The 15376-nt window shown below is 42.0% G+C and overlaps 1 protein-coding gene across 3 annotated transcripts in view; it reads right to left on the bottom strand.

The window, feature by feature from the left end:
- CCNYL1 (cyclin Y like 1) overlaps positions 1–9596 on the bottom strand; it is a 36628-nt gene extending 27032 nt beyond the window's left edge. The window contains exon 1 of one of the 3 annotated variants that reach the window (XM_036070873.2): positions 9179–9596. In XM_036070873.2, the coding sequence (XP_035926766.1) occupies positions 9179–9404 (226 nt within the window). In that variant the 5' untranslated portion in view covers positions 9405–9596. The remainder of the gene's footprint in view (positions 1–9178) is intronic. The other 2 variants (XM_036070874.2, XM_036070872.2) reach the window with 2 other exon arrangements.
- Positions 9597–15376: the final 5780 nt, after the last annotated feature.

Here is a 15376-nt window from a genome sequence, read left to right as displayed (position 1 = left end):
ATGCTTGCAGAAGTAAACACATTATGTATCAGTGCCTATGGCACGAAAGTTTAATTAACACTTTTCAATGGGAAATCCACGAAAAGTAAGTACCAGAATCAAGGGGGAGCAGGCCACACACACACACACTCTCTCACACTCTCTCTCTCTCTCTCTCTCTCTCCCCCTCCCTCTCTCTCTCTCTTCCCCAAACCAAGATATGCTACTATGGATCTAAATACAAAAATCAGGAGGCCCTGGATAAAAGAAATAGCAACATGCAGAAAAAAAGCAAAATTAGCCCAAGTGACAAGAAGGAAAGTGGCACTCCCCCTACCCCATCTAGGCTGGGGCAGCCACTGCTGCCCTGGGACTTTCAAAAAACCACTGAGAAAGGCAGAGCTGGGGCTCCTGGGCGGCTCAGTTGGTTAAGCATCTGACTCTTGATTTCAGCTCAGGTCATGATCTCAGGGTCATGAGACTGAGCCCTGTGTCAGGCTCCCCTCTCAGCATGGTGTCTGCTTGAGATTCTCTCTCCCTCTGGCCCTCCCCCCACTCACGTGCTTTCTCTAAATAAATAAATAAAATCTTAAAAAAAAAAGAGAGAGAAAGCAAGAAAGGCAGAGCCGTGGATTCTTGGCTAGTCTGGAGCTGCCCCAGGCTTCCTTTGTCATCTTGGGGGAGGGGGGTGGGGGGGGAGGGGAGCCTTTCTAGGGTATATCAACAGAGGAGAGCAGAACTGAGACAGGCCACTTAATTCCTAGGTCAAGTAGTACCCAATTTACTCCATGAACTCTGGTTACAAAGTCAATATTTAAAAAAAAAAATTTAGATTTTAATTTGCAACTGAAAGAGACCTGGTTAATCAGCAGTACAGATGATCACATTAAAGGTGCAAACAGATAAAAGTCATTTGCTCATTCCTTTAAGAAATATCTGATCATGAACAAAAATTTGCAAGAGCCAAAATAATACTTTGTTTAAAAATTATTCATCAAGGGGCGCCTGGGTGGCTCAGTCGTTAAGCGTCTGCCTTCGACTCGGGTCATGATCCCAGAGTCCTGGGATTGGGCCCCGCATCCAGCTCCCTGCTCGGCGGGAAGCGGGAAGCCTGCTTCTCCCTCTCCCCCTCCCCCTGCTTGTGTTCCTCTCTCGCTGTCTGTCAAATAAATAAAAATCTTTAAAAAAAAAAAAATTATTCAACTCACAACCATTATTTTGTTACCTACACTTTAAAAAGAAAAAATAGCTCTAATCAGTGTACCATTTACGTCCTATTTTGTTCCTGAGAAGCAATCTCCACCCCATTCTAATATATTTACTATTTAATGGATACACAATGGCCTACCAAGTGTTATTCCTATACTTTAGTCAATCCTCTCTTCTTAGGGTTTAGGCACTTACAAACTTTTATTCTTGTATTATGAGGAAAATCTTCCCATACATAATTTTTTAAAAATAATTTTGTTTTTATCTCCTTAGGAAAGATCTCCAAAATGGGATGAGTAGACCATAAGGTTAGATCATTGTCATGGCTCAATGTATAATACCAATTAAGCTGCTTTCTAAAAAAGGTGTGAGCATATTAGTGTATAATGCTATCAACTGCACCAGTTTTCACTCCCACCCTAACTTCCAATACTTGAAAGAAAAAATTCCTACTGATGTAAATGAGGAAGTTCACTGTCTCTAATTTGCATTTCTGATTACACAGTTTGACTATTTTCCCGACAGTTACCAGTGTTATTTCCACTTTGGTGAGTTGCCTATCACTTGTATGTATTATATGTATTACACCTACAAGGACCCTAAAATGTCAATTTGCATGAGGTTTTCAGAAAATAGTAATCTTCTGTCTCTAGTCTATGACAATTTTCTATATAACTTGCACTTTTTGCTAATGGCAAAAACCACATTTCTATTTTACAGAATGGATACTTAAGCCATTAGATATTAAACTCAGATGTACACACACAGTGTTTCTGCACTGTCCATTACAGTTTTCTCAAGAACCAAAGACAACTGTGATCAACTGTACTACCCTGTTTGCACTATCACAAAGGTAAGACTGCCAACTATTAAGCAAAGTGTCACCACCTCCCACCAACATGCACATATGCACGCGTGCACAGTGACTGAGAGAGATGGCATGAAATTACTTTACATCTTGTATGTGAACCTACCCCAAATTACTTTTTTTTTTTTAAAAGATTTTATTTATTTATTTGACACAGAGAGAGAGACAGTGAGAGAGAGAACACAAGCAGGGGGAGTGGGAGAGGGAGAAGCAGGCTTCCTGCTGAGCAGGGAGCCTGATGCGGGGCCCGATCCCAGGACCCTGGGATCATGACCTGAGCCGAAGGCAGACGCTTAACGACTGAGCCACCCAGGCACCCCCCAAATTACTTCTTTAGAAACCTCTAAGAATGTTTCAACCTAAGAGAAATACTCCTGAGTTCATGATTAGAAGTTGTGATTCAAATTGTATTTTAAGACCCATCGCTTTTTTTTTTAAATCAATTTAAATTGCAACTTAATTTGACAGCATGACAGGTTGATGTAGGAAAAGTAGGACTTCAAAAAAAAATTAAACTTGGATCTTAATGTAAATACAGAGGAAATCTATAAAAACCACTGACATGCAATACTGCTTTTCCCTTAATCTAAGATTCCCCCAGTTATAAGATGCACAGATGTTAAAAATGTGAAAATACAGGCAACTTAGAAAAAATGAAATGCATTATCAAAGGCTAAATATGTAAAATTATGCAACTATAAATGTCAATAAATGTCAAAATATTAGGGAGAGAAGGTAGTGACCAAGAAACTGTCAGAGCAGCGTACTTCACAAAGAGATTGATTTCAATATATTGATTTCAATATATTCCAATTAAATAGAAGATGTCAGCAGTTTCTGGGCCAACTGCTAGGCACCTGTTCACTTAAGGCTTCCTGCATTTACTGAACTATGCTATCATCCCTATATAGTACACTGTGTTCATTTTATGGCCTATTAACACAAATATTTCAAGTCTTACAATTACCATGTACACTGATGATTTTATCCCTGAGTCCACCCCTTCCAGGTAATTCCTAATTAATTCTCCTGCTTCCTAACTCTGGCTTCCAAGCCACCTCTGTACCTGCGTCTACCTTGGTTCTCAGTCTTGCCTTGTTTTAATTCTCAATCCATGTTTAGGGACTGTAACAGAGATGTGACATTTCATAGAGTGAAGTACACCTTTCTTCCTTTATATACTTCTAACGAGTATTTTTGCTCAGTTTCTTGAACTTCAAAGAACATTTCTGGGCTGCAAGTTACCTTTATTTTTATTTCACACTGGGCAATGTTAATATTTTAATTCTAAAGCTTAATTACTTTAATACACACACACACACACAAAAGGGTGAGAAAAAGTAGTATCCAAAGTAGCCCACATGATAAGTCATTCAATAAATTCTATTCCAGTATGTCATATATCTGTAATCTTTATCCCTGATCTATTGCCTCATTTTTAAAACTTGGACAACTCAGTTTATACCTCTGAGAGCCTGTCTTCTCATGTGTAAAACATTTAATTCTTATACTATGTAACTCAAAACATTGTGAGGATCAAAAGAAATGCAAGAACAATCGATATACCTATAAAGCACAATAAATGACAAAACAAAGCTTTTACAAATGAACTCAAAAGCAAAAAGTGAACATTTAGCATTTCATTAGGAAGTGTATGAAATGCCCACTCATTACTCACACCCAAATACCACCTTAAGCAAATATGTGCTTCGGCTAACAGTAAAGGGAAAGGAATAAAAGTCACACAGTCAGTAAGAATTTCTCTCAGCGATTTTGTTTCTTTAAGCAAATACCTAGTTCCCCTGCTTCTGTCATGTAGATTACTGTTATGTCCTCTCCTTGCTTTTTCCATGTAACATATCCTGGAGATCACTTCACAGCAGTAAAGACCTTGCTCTTTTTTACAGCTCCATAGCTCTCCACTATGTGGATGTACCAGTTGATTTTACCAGCTCCTACCGGACATTTGAGTTATTGCTAATACTTTGCTTTTGAAAATATTAAAACAAAAATTTAGTGAATATGTGGTTTTCATATTTGTGGGGTATATCTTCAGAATAAATTCGAGATAGGGTTTCTGGATTAAATGTATCTGCAACGTTGTGAGATTGTGCCAATTTCCCCTTCACGGGGTCAAACCATTTTGCATTTCCACCAGCAATATATGAATATAACTGTTTCTTCACAGTCTCACCAAAGAATGTGGCGTCACTGGATTTTCTCTCAATAGGAGAGAAGCTACAGTACAGTTTTATTTTGCATTTCTCCTATGCATGAAGACATGGTTAAGGGTCATCTGCATTTTTCTGTGACTTGCCCTTCATATCTTTGTTATAAGTCAGTCCATAGTTTAGGCCTGTATGGTTTTCTGTTCAGTCCACTCTTGGCTCTCACCTCTACTGCACCAGCCTTCTACCTGGTCTCCCTGCTTCCATCCATGCCTATGTTACACATTCTCACACAGCGGCTAGCCTGTTGTTTTTGTGTTTCGTTTTTTAAAGAATTAAGCTCATTCCCCTGCATATAATCCTCCACTGGTTTCCCATTACAACTAAACTAAGATCCCTATTTTTTGTGAAGGCCCGATAGGCACATGAGGTCTGAACCCATCATATCCCTGCTGGCATCCCTCTCACCCTGCTGCTGCCATGCCCGTGTCTCTGTCCTGTGCCTGCACCAGCATATTCCCATGTGAGGAACTCTGCTCGGAAGCCTCTTCTCCCACATCCTCCCACAGCTCCCTCTCACTTTTAGGGCTGTGTACTTGTCACTTGAGAGCAGCAGTCTTTAACCACTTCTTGTAAACCTGCCCTTCTCCCATCCTTGACCTTCTTTCACTTTCTTTCAGCACCTCTCTACCTGAGGTTCTTTCATTATTCATGTGCTGTCTGCCCCTAGGTCCCTCCAGAATGTAAGGAGTGAAGGGTAGGGGCTTTGTCCTGCATACCACTGTCTGTCCTGCATCTGGAACAGTGCCCAAAAAACATCTGTTTCAGTGTACTCAAACCCAGTTAAGTTTCTCCCAGTTTTCCCAACTAAGATGTCTTCTAATGCTTCTTTTGATTAGTCATCTCAGACCAGCATTACTTTCAGATCTCTTAGAGTAGTAGTTATTCCGAATTAAAGACACAAGACAGGCTACCAAGAACCACAAAAATCTCAAAGAGGAATTCTAACATCCAGTGAAAAACCAACAGTAACTTCAATTTGGTATAAGGACATTTAATGTTAAAGTACTTTACCTACAAAATGACTAAGTCATAAGACAAAGTATATACCATCTGAATTCTAAAGAGTGGTACAATGCACCAGTTTTTATCTGTGTCCCCAGAATAAAGCATGATAATGGGATTCTGTTCTGTTTTACTATAAGAGATGCCCAATCATAAAGGGTAGGTAAATGAATGGTGCTCCAAGCATTCAATGGTACACTAAACAGTTATTAAAAGGCATGTGGTAGAGCTTTGTGCAGCTCCATGGAAATACATCCTGGAGTGCCTTCTAGGTGTCAAGCACAGTTCCAGGAGCTTTAGGTCATTATTTCTCTTTAAAACAAAAAGTTATAAAGCAGCAAAAATAAAGAGTTATCTCATTTTTGTGAAATAAACAAAATGTTATGTTTATATACATATGAAAGGTTTAGGAAGAATAAACACTAAAATATTAATAAAACTTCTGGATATTCTAAGTGAATGACTTTTTTGTATTTTCTAAACCTTTTACAGCAAACGCCTATTGTCATCAAAAAAAAAAAAGCAAAAAAAAAAAAAGAGTGTTTAAAATAGCTACTGGAAAGAGGAAAGCTCTGTTGCTCAGAGGTTTTTCCACATCATATTGCCAATTCCTTCCCCACTCCTCAGGAGAAGGGGGAAGAAGCGGTCACTTGAGAGAGCATTTTTGGCCAGCAAATTAGTGAAGCCTCTAAGGTCGGAACATAAAAGGCTGTATGAAAAGTTGATGAACAGTAATAAGGCCAGATAATACGATTTTAGTGTCTTATTTTGTGTTATTGATACTACCATCAATTATTGTGGATATGCTGTTAGATAAAGGTAAGGTAGTAGAAAAATTCTTTTTTTTTTTTTTTTTTAAAGATTTTATTTATTTATTTGACAGAGAGAGAGATAGCGAGAGCAGGAACACAAGCAGGGGGAATGGGAGAGGGAGAAGCAGGCTTCCCGCCGAGCGGGGAGCCCGATGCGGGACTCGATCCCAGGACCCTGGGATCATGACCTGAGCCGAAGGCAGACGCTTAACGACTGAGCCACCCAGGCGCCCCTAGAAAAATTCTTTTGAGTCTATATGAAATCTACACTAGGTTCTTAGGAATAGCTCTTTGAAATGGCTTGAAGAAATCATGTCCTTCTGAAATGTTTCAGAAAAACAAGGCACAACATTATGTATGGATGATTTTGTCTAAGAAATGAACCAATTAAATTCTTCATCGTAGAAAAGCCAAAATGTTTTATATTTAAGTAGGTATTTCTTAGTTTCCAGGGAAACTGATATAAAAATGCCGGAAATAAAAACATTAAAATCAAACTCTCTATCTGCCTGTACTTTATATTTGGTGTTCTGACCTTGTTTCTGTGGAAACCTAATAGGCAAATGCTGAAATTGAGGCTTCTCTTATCATTTTATTGAATGCCAAAGAAAATTAAGACAAACTGAAATGAAATTTTAACTATCATGTTAAACACAAAAGGTAAATTGTGTATTCATGAACTTTTTTTTTTTTTTTTAACTCTTCTGGTTTAACACTCCTTATAGTCCTATGCTTAACACTGGGTACCTTACCTTATCAGCTTTTCCTAATGTTCCTCTGTCCAGGGCATTCTTGGCTTTAATTAGAGATCACCAAACAAACTCTTTTAAACGCATCAACCCATTTATCTGACTGGTTAATCTAGGCTCTATCATGACTTCTACTTTTAGTCTTATCTATTGTAATGATTACAGACATAGGAGGGAGAGGTAAAAGTTGCTTCTGAATTGTGAACAATAAACTTTGAATGGAAATAATCAAAACAAGTGAGTGCAGATAGGCCTATCATATGGATGAATAATAAAATACTAGATGCATTCTAGAGTTTCTTAGGCATCCCTAGAATTGAATTTGGCAATCTATCACTTCCATGTCAGTCTCTTCTGTTCAGTAGCTGTGTTACACAATCATTGCCCATCTTGGAGTCTCTCCTCCTTCATCAGCAACACAGGGAGAATACACACGGGCCTTATTTGTAGTTGGAAGGGCCAAAGGAGGCGGACATGAAGATGTGTTGCAAATCTTCAAAGAATTATAAAAAGGTCCAACTTTGGTCTCTCATCCAACACTACCCATCTACTAACTAGTTTGTCAAATCACTCAGAGGCTTACCTTACAGCACCAAGCAGAGCGGAAGTTTTCTCAAGTCCTTACATGCTTTGTGTTTAAAAGTACAATTAGTTCATATAATTTGTTCATTCTTTTACAATACTTCAATATTCTGAAAAAGCAGTACTTTCCAGTTACAAAGCCATGTCTATCATATGGGTAAATCCACAGGCTTAATTATTATAACTCAAAGAAATTAACAGCCCAACTAAAGTTTACTTAGAAAAAGAGCTACAAGACATTTCCTCTAGGAAATAATGAAATAAACTGGGGGCACTTCAATGAAACAAATGGGCTAATGGGGCTTTAACATCTTTATGATACAATGTTTTCTACTTCAAAGGATGTAAGACTTCATTAAAGAGCCAGGCGGTTACTCAGAATTATCTTTACCTAGTTATCCCTTTCCAAAATTCCAGAGGCAAAAATCAAACATTTCCTCTTTTCTCTCCCCCTCCCACAACAGTTAGTCAGAAGAACTTTTACCCCAACATTCTTAAAGTTGAACAAGATTCTACAGGCGGGGGGGGGGGGGGTGGTGAGAAGGAGAGGGAGATTAGGAGACAAACATTCTTGTGCAAAATCTGACACCTTTTTTTTAAAAAAAGATTTTATTTGTTTGTTTATTTATTTATTTGAGAGAGAGAGAGAGCGTGCGCGCACAAGCAGGCGGAGGGGCAGAGGAAGAGGGAGAAACAGACTCACTGCTGAGCAGGGAGCCCCATAAGGGGCTTGATCCCAAGACTCTGGAATCATGACCTGAGCAGAAGGCAGGCACTTAACCGACTGAGCGACCCAGGCGCCCCAAGATGACACCTTAATTACCAAACCTTTATATTATAAATTAAGGTCTAAATTTATGGTTTTTTTTTTTTTTTCTCTTTGGAAACTTCTGACCAATAGTCTCATGAACCACCCTGCCTCTCATTTTTAGAACAGGCAACAAGTAAGTGAAGTCTGTTAAGTCACTGAGGTAGGGCTGAAGACATATTTGGGTCAAAATGGGAATTTTAAAGTAATGAGAACTCCCTGGGTTCTCCGTTCGGTATAAAAACTATTGTCGCAGCCCTGGCAGTAACATTTCACACCGTTCACAGTTATTTCAAGCCCCTTCCTCCCATCATTTTCTTTCCGTCTGTCTTCAAATTATAGTTAGAGGAAGGCAGCCTCTATCGAGGCTGTTGAAAACAGCCTACTTAAGAACACCACATAGACTCTCACAGGCCAATCTCTATTTTGAATTTAAATAACAAATCCTTAACAATACGTCTGAACTGTCCCGCGTATCAAGTACCTTAACGGGAAGAATACCATCAGGCTCTTACCTGGTTTCTTCGCTTTGGTAAGGATAGGGAGATGGGGTGGATACTCTGAAGTTGGGATATTTACATTTTGGGGAGTGAATATACCAAAAAGTCTTTATAAAGTCCCCTGACACGTTAAGTAGACCGACAAACAGGAAGGGGTTGCGGACTGTAGGGTCTCAGGCCCGGCTGGGAAATGGGAATAGGGGAAAGAACTGAGCGTTCGGGGCAGGGAAGAGGGAGAGCAACTGGCTGGACACGACGGGGAAAGAATGAGGGGTGGGGACGTCAAGCAGAGCCAGCCTTCATCCCCGGCGCCCAGCCCTGGGAAAGCCGGCTCCCGGCAGGAAGGAGCCCGAGGCGGCGGCTCCGTCCCGGGGGACCGCCCGAGAGCGGACAGCGCCGGCCCCCGAGACGGACGAGAGGTGCCCGCCTCCTCCTTACCTTCAGGCATCTCCCGGTCGCTGATGTGCTGCAGGTGGTGGCCCTCGCCCGCTCCGAAATCCAACTCGGCGGGCTCCACGGCAGCAGGCGCCGGCGCTACTGCCACCGCGTCCCCGGCCGCCGCCTCGTAGATCTCAGACTCGTAGTCGGGCTCCGCCGGCCCCGCGCGCCGGCCCAGCTTGGGGCTGGCATTGGGGGACACGCAACAGGTCAACGTGTTCCCCATGGGGCGCCTCCACTCCTCGCCGCCTTCGCTCGCCCCTGACTCCGCCGCGCTCAGCAGCTACCCCCTCCCCCAACAATGGCGCGGTCGGCACCGGCAGCCCCGGGCTACGCCGGGGCTGCGCCGCGCATACAGCCGCGGCCTCGCCCGCTGCCCGCCGGTCCGCCCCGCCGCCGGGCCCCGGGCAGGGCTCCGGCCCCGGCCGCACCCCCGCCGCCGCGCCGCCGCCGCCGCCGCCTCCCCCGAGCCAACTAGTCTGTGAGGGCGGCGACCAGCCCGGCTTATTTAAAAGGGGTGGGGACCCGACAAGCGCTGAAAGGCGCAGCCACTGCCGGGACAGAGCGCGGTCGGAGCTCCTCCTCCTTCCGCCGCCACCTCCCGACTGAAGTCCGCTTGCCTGGCTGGCACCTGCCAACCGGAACGCATTCTGTGGTCACCTGGTTACAGGGGACCAATCACGCTCAGAGTTCCCTCCACGCGCCCGCCTCGGAGCGGGGGCACGTGACTCATAATGCCCCGCCCCTGCCCCGCGGCTGCTCCGCCCCCCGCGCGGCGCGCCACGGACTCGGGTTTCCATTCATCTCGCGCAGCCGGGAGCTTTCCGGTTCTGCGGGAAGCGCAGCGGGCGTTTGTTACTCCAAGCCGTCCTGGGTCGGTGGGCTTTATAGAAAGCCTTGTTAGTATAGAGCCGATTCCCTCAGCAACTCGGTTCCACCGTTTGACAGCTGACTCATTTGATGTATTGGTCACCGAACTTTGTTCCACCCGAATTGTTGACCGTTTTTGTAACTAAATGCTTCTCCTCTCCTGCCTTCCAAGTTATAGTTTTCGCCTGCAACTTGACCACAGCAACTCCCGGAGCCCTGGTCCAGCTCTCAACAAAGCGCAGTGGCTGTGTGTCTTGCATGAGACTCGAGGACAGGTTACCCTCCCTTTCGTTATCCGTAAAATAGGGACCGAACTCGTCCCTCCCAGCCCAGAAGCGCTGGGATTCACCAACTCGCTTTTCTCCCTTCTCTTTCTCCCTTCCACGACAGGAGTTTCCAGGTTCATCTTCTTTGGCCAACAGCGCATAAAGCACGATTTTCTCATACAAAGTTGAGAACCACAAAGTGGGGTGACACGGTCCTGATTTGATGATGATGATGATAGTGAACGTTCGGCAAGCACTTAAGTGTGTGCCCAACCCCATTCCAAGTGAGGTATTCATTTAACCCTCAAAAATAATCCTTTTACAGATTTTACAGAAGAAATTGAGATGAAATAACATTCCTAAGGCCACGTGATTGCTCATGTGTGGGGCCAGGATTTGATCCTAGATAGTGCAGATCACCACAGGGCCCTCATCGTGATTACCAGAAAGTAAAGATAGAAGTAAAACTTAAGGATTTTTTTTTTTTTTTTGAGTAAGGACAATTTTCTAATGTAGATTTTGAAGTGTTTTCCCTTCATTCAACATTCTCTCCCACATGCTAGGCACTGTATGCAGGAAACCCTCCTGCCCTCAGTGAGCTCACACAGATGACAAAACAAAGGCTTAGAGAGTCCAACTGTCTGAGGTCAGACTGCTGGAAAGGGCTTGAGCCTGAGATTCAAACCTAGGTCTATCTGACCCCAAAGTAGATGCTGGGGGAAAGAGGATGGATTTTATCCTGCAAACATGAGACAATTGAATAATATGAAGTCGAGGAGTCACTATCAGATTGTTTGTAGGGAGGTCACTTGCGACAGTAAAGACTGAAGGAAGCAACAAGACCAGTTCAGAGACTTTAAGTTCAACTAGGAGAGAAGGCGGTGGCAATGACTGAAGTGGAGGGAAAGGACTTCAGATCTTTGGGGAGGCAGAATCAAAGGGCTTGATGACTAGATATGGAGGGAGAAGTGAAGGGGGAGGCAAAAATGGCTGCTAGGGTCCTGGCTTGGAGGATGGGGTAGACAACAGTGACTCTCTCCTAGATAGAATACAGGAAGAGAAACAGGCTTCAGGAGGAAGATAATTTTCGCCTGTTAAGTGGAACACCCAAAAGGAGCTCTCTGGTGGAAAGTTGGATATATACCTCTTTTGATTAAGTCTGTTTTGTGATAGCCCAACCTGTATTTTCAAAAATAACACGCATATTAAACCAAAAAAGAAAAAAAGTGTAATTGGGGAAATTTCCTAAAGTTGACACGCTAAGAATATAACATTTCTTAATGACTACTTTCATAGAACAACTTGGAATCTATAGTTTTAGTAAATGAAGCATTTCATGTAAAATAAAACTTAAATGAAAAAACATGTAAAATTGTGTTGTCATTAGAATATATAGAAAGTAATTTAAGCCATGGGTACAGAAATGATTGTCTTAAAAAGATGTGTGTAATTAAAAAGATTTTAAAAAAAGAAAGACTGGAGAATAGAGAGATTTAAGCGGCAGTTAAGTAAAGCCTGAAAAGGTGACCTGTGAATTCAAAGGACCTGAGTGTTAATCAGGAATGGCTGATGGATCAAGTGAGTCCCGTGAGGGTGGGGGGCACATCTGCCTCTCATTACAGGGCAGCACCTAGAACAGTGCCTGGCCAGTAGGCATGCAATAAGCAATTCCCTGAAGAGTCAAGGGTGGGAAAGTTACAAATGCCATTGGCTATGGCAACTGGGAGACTGAGGATGTGTGTGAGGCAGATGGCAGGTAGTGAATAAAGAAATGAATCGGAGGTGAGACAGGGAAGACCAGAACCGAGAGCTTCTCTTCCCAAACATTTGACTGAGAAGAGAGATGCAGTAGTAGTTAGAGGGAGATGTATGATCAAGGATCTCTTTTTTAAGATCCACCCCCCAAAAAAGTGAGTCTATTTATATGTTAAAGGTAAGAGTCAATGGAGAAAAAAAGTTTGAAGTTACAGAAGATGAGAGAATTAAAGAAGCAAGGTCCCCAAGGAGGCAGAAGTGGATGTACTCCAGAGCCGGGATAGATTAGCTTTGGACTGATAGGAAAGCAAGGAAGAAGAAAGGACCTGTGTGGCCACACAGACATTTCTGATAAAGGAGAGGCTTAGGAAGTGCTCATCTGGTGACTCTATGTTTCTCTATTTTAATAAGCTTCTATTTGGAAAGCTCCTCTGGGAAAGAGAGGACAATGTGTAGAGAAGTCAGCACTTTATAAAAACTCAATATACTTAATTACAAAATGTAAATATCTTCCCTCAAAGGTGGGTAAATTGTAGAGAGATTTGACCATGAATCAAGGAGCTCTAGTATAAACAGGTATGTCGCAAAAGTAGATGGGGCTATTATTCCCCCCAAAAGTTAAAAGAAATTGCATCAACTCTGGGGTGCAAGTAAAAACAAAAATAAGAAGAAAATGACATGTAATTGCAGAAAGTATGAACATTTACAAACCCTTTAACCACATAAGGTACCCAAGAAAGGACCGAAGGGAGGAATGTCCCCCTTTATTAGGACGGCAGAAAGAAAAGGTAACCTCAAAAATCAGAGAAGCAGGCACACCCGGACCTAATGTAACATTGTGTGTCAACTATACTCAAAAGAAAAAAAAAAAAAAGATAAAGATCTAAAAATCAGGGAAGCAGAGATGATGAATGCTTAATTTAATTGTTTAAAAGATGTAAATAAGGTTTGGGGACAAAAATAGGCAATAAATTGAAATGTGGGAAACCACAGTAGAATGGTAAAAGATTCAGTAAAGTCTAGGTTTCAGTGAATATCTTGTTAAATCCTCAGTGACTACATTCCATGATAATAATAATATTGTCTGAAGTTCTAGGAATGTCATGGGACGCCATTTTGTTTATTTTTTTTAAGATTTTTTTTTAAGATTTTACTTATTTATTTGAGAGAAAGAGCACAAGCAGGGGGAGGGGCAGAGGGAGAAGCAGACTCCCCACTGAGCAGGGAGCCAGACACAGGGCTTGATCCCAGGACCCCAGGATCATGACCGGAGCTGAAGGCAGACGCTTAGCCAACTGAGCCACCCAGGTGCCCCCAAAATTTATTTATTTTAGAGAGAGTGCATGAGCACGTGGCGGGATGAGCAGAGAGAATCCCAAGCAGACTCCGCGCTGAGTATGGAGCCCAACACGAGCTCGATCCTACAATCCTGAGATTAGGACCCCAGCCAAAACCAAGAGTCGGTCGCTTAACCAACTGCGCCACCCAGGAACCCCTACAAATGCCATTTTGGATGATTCTTGTAGACTTGAGACAATGCCTAAGATTATGTTATAAAATAGTGCTTGCATTTAACAATAGACACACATCAAAATAGATATGTATGACCTTGAAAATGAAAGAATCTTAAATCTTGCTAAGAAAACATTGGAAAGCATTGTTATAAAAATGGATTTTAAAATATTTTGTTTGAAGAGGACATTGGAGAGCATTAAGAAAAAACTCTGTCCTCCGATGATAGAACAAAGGGAAGCAAAGAGTAGTAATGTGATTTGAATTAAGCAGAGTTTGATTCTGTGATAGAACCTGAGACCTTGCATGTGCCTACTGATGGCTGAATATCCCCTGGGAGGAATTTTTTTTTTTTTTAAGATTTTATTTATTTATGTGAGAGAGAGAGAGAGCGTGCACACAAGCAGGGGGAGCAGCAGAGGGAGAGAGAGAGAGGCAGGCTCCCGGCTGAGCAGGGAGCCCCAGGCAGGGCTGGTTCCCAGGACCCCGAGATCATGACCTGATCCCAAGGCAGACACTTAATGACTGAGCCACCCAGGTGCCTCTTTAATTAGATTAATAATTGGTAGTTACATTTTTAGGGCCTTGTATTCTATTCTATTTGAGCCATATAATAGACTATAATTAATTTTCCTCTCCTGCCTAACTTTTTTTTTCTTCATTCCAGACATCAGGGTGGGGGAAAAGAATGGAGATTTTTAAGAAGATGCACATAGCATAGAACTTATATATCATTGATTTAAAGTTTGGTCATATGGCCACACGTAGCTGCAAGAAAGGCTCAGAAAACGTAATCATATAGCTGAGTAATGCAGAAGGGATAACTGGGTATTGGACAGTAACTAGCACTCTATGCTACAATCTGTAAGGAAAGATTAGAGAAGTTTCAGCTTAAAGCAAAAGGGATCATGATAAAATTTCATGTCCCTTTGCAAGCATATATGAAAACTTATACAGAGAGTTCTGTAAGGATCTTTTCTTAAGCTAAGAGGACAGAAAAAGTGGAGAGAGGCTTAAGCTATAGAACAAAACTAGCTTAGATGCAAGAAAGATTTTATGGCAGTCAAGTGATTAGGAATATATATCATATGTGTGTTGTGACTAATTGGATTCCATGTTGACTATAATGACTAGTCATAGAATAGGATTTTGTGTGTAAGTAATATGTACATTTTTTTCTGGGCAGAGAGTCTACCCTTATCACCATATTCTCAATGACAAAATGCTAAGAATTATTACTATATCTGATCTGACATGGAACAACTTGACTTTTCTCATTCCTGACTTTAGAAAATTGTAATTGGTATTTTTCAGTAAGTGGGGCATTTGATAGTGCTGGTACTTATCCTTAAGAAAACGATCCAGTGCCTCTTCCATCTGTCTCTTTCTATACCTTCTGAACTGTTCTCCTACCTTCTCTCTTTTCATAGCATGCAGGTTTCTTTCTGCCCACTGAGTCAGTTGAGATAAGAATGTTAATTTATTTGAAATGATGCTCTGAAAAAAATTAAAAAAAAAAAAGGTGTTAGTTTGCCATACCATTAGGACAGTTAACGTTCATTGGACAGGTCAGTTCTGGCCCCGAATGTCCACTGTGATTACAACTCCAAACATCGGGGCACTTTCTAGGACAAGTTCTAGGAAGGGCCTATAGTTTTAAGAGCCCAGGATTTTCTTTTTGCTTTTCCTGGAGCCTTTTCTCTTCTTTGCTGTTTAATGGCTTATTTGCTTCCAGTTGCATTTGTCTAAGTGCTATAGGTAATCTAAAATCTTAGCCCACAGCTGTTCAGGCTCC

This window comes from Halichoerus grypus, chromosome 4 (genome assembly GCF_964656455.1).
Source record: "Halichoerus grypus chromosome 4, mHalGry1.hap1.1, whole genome shotgun sequence".
NCBI lineage: Eukaryota > Metazoa > Chordata > Mammalia > Carnivora > Phocidae > Halichoerus > Halichoerus grypus.
The sequence above is the reverse complement of the archived record's forward strand: the minus strand, read 5'-3'. Positions and strand labels throughout refer to the sequence as shown.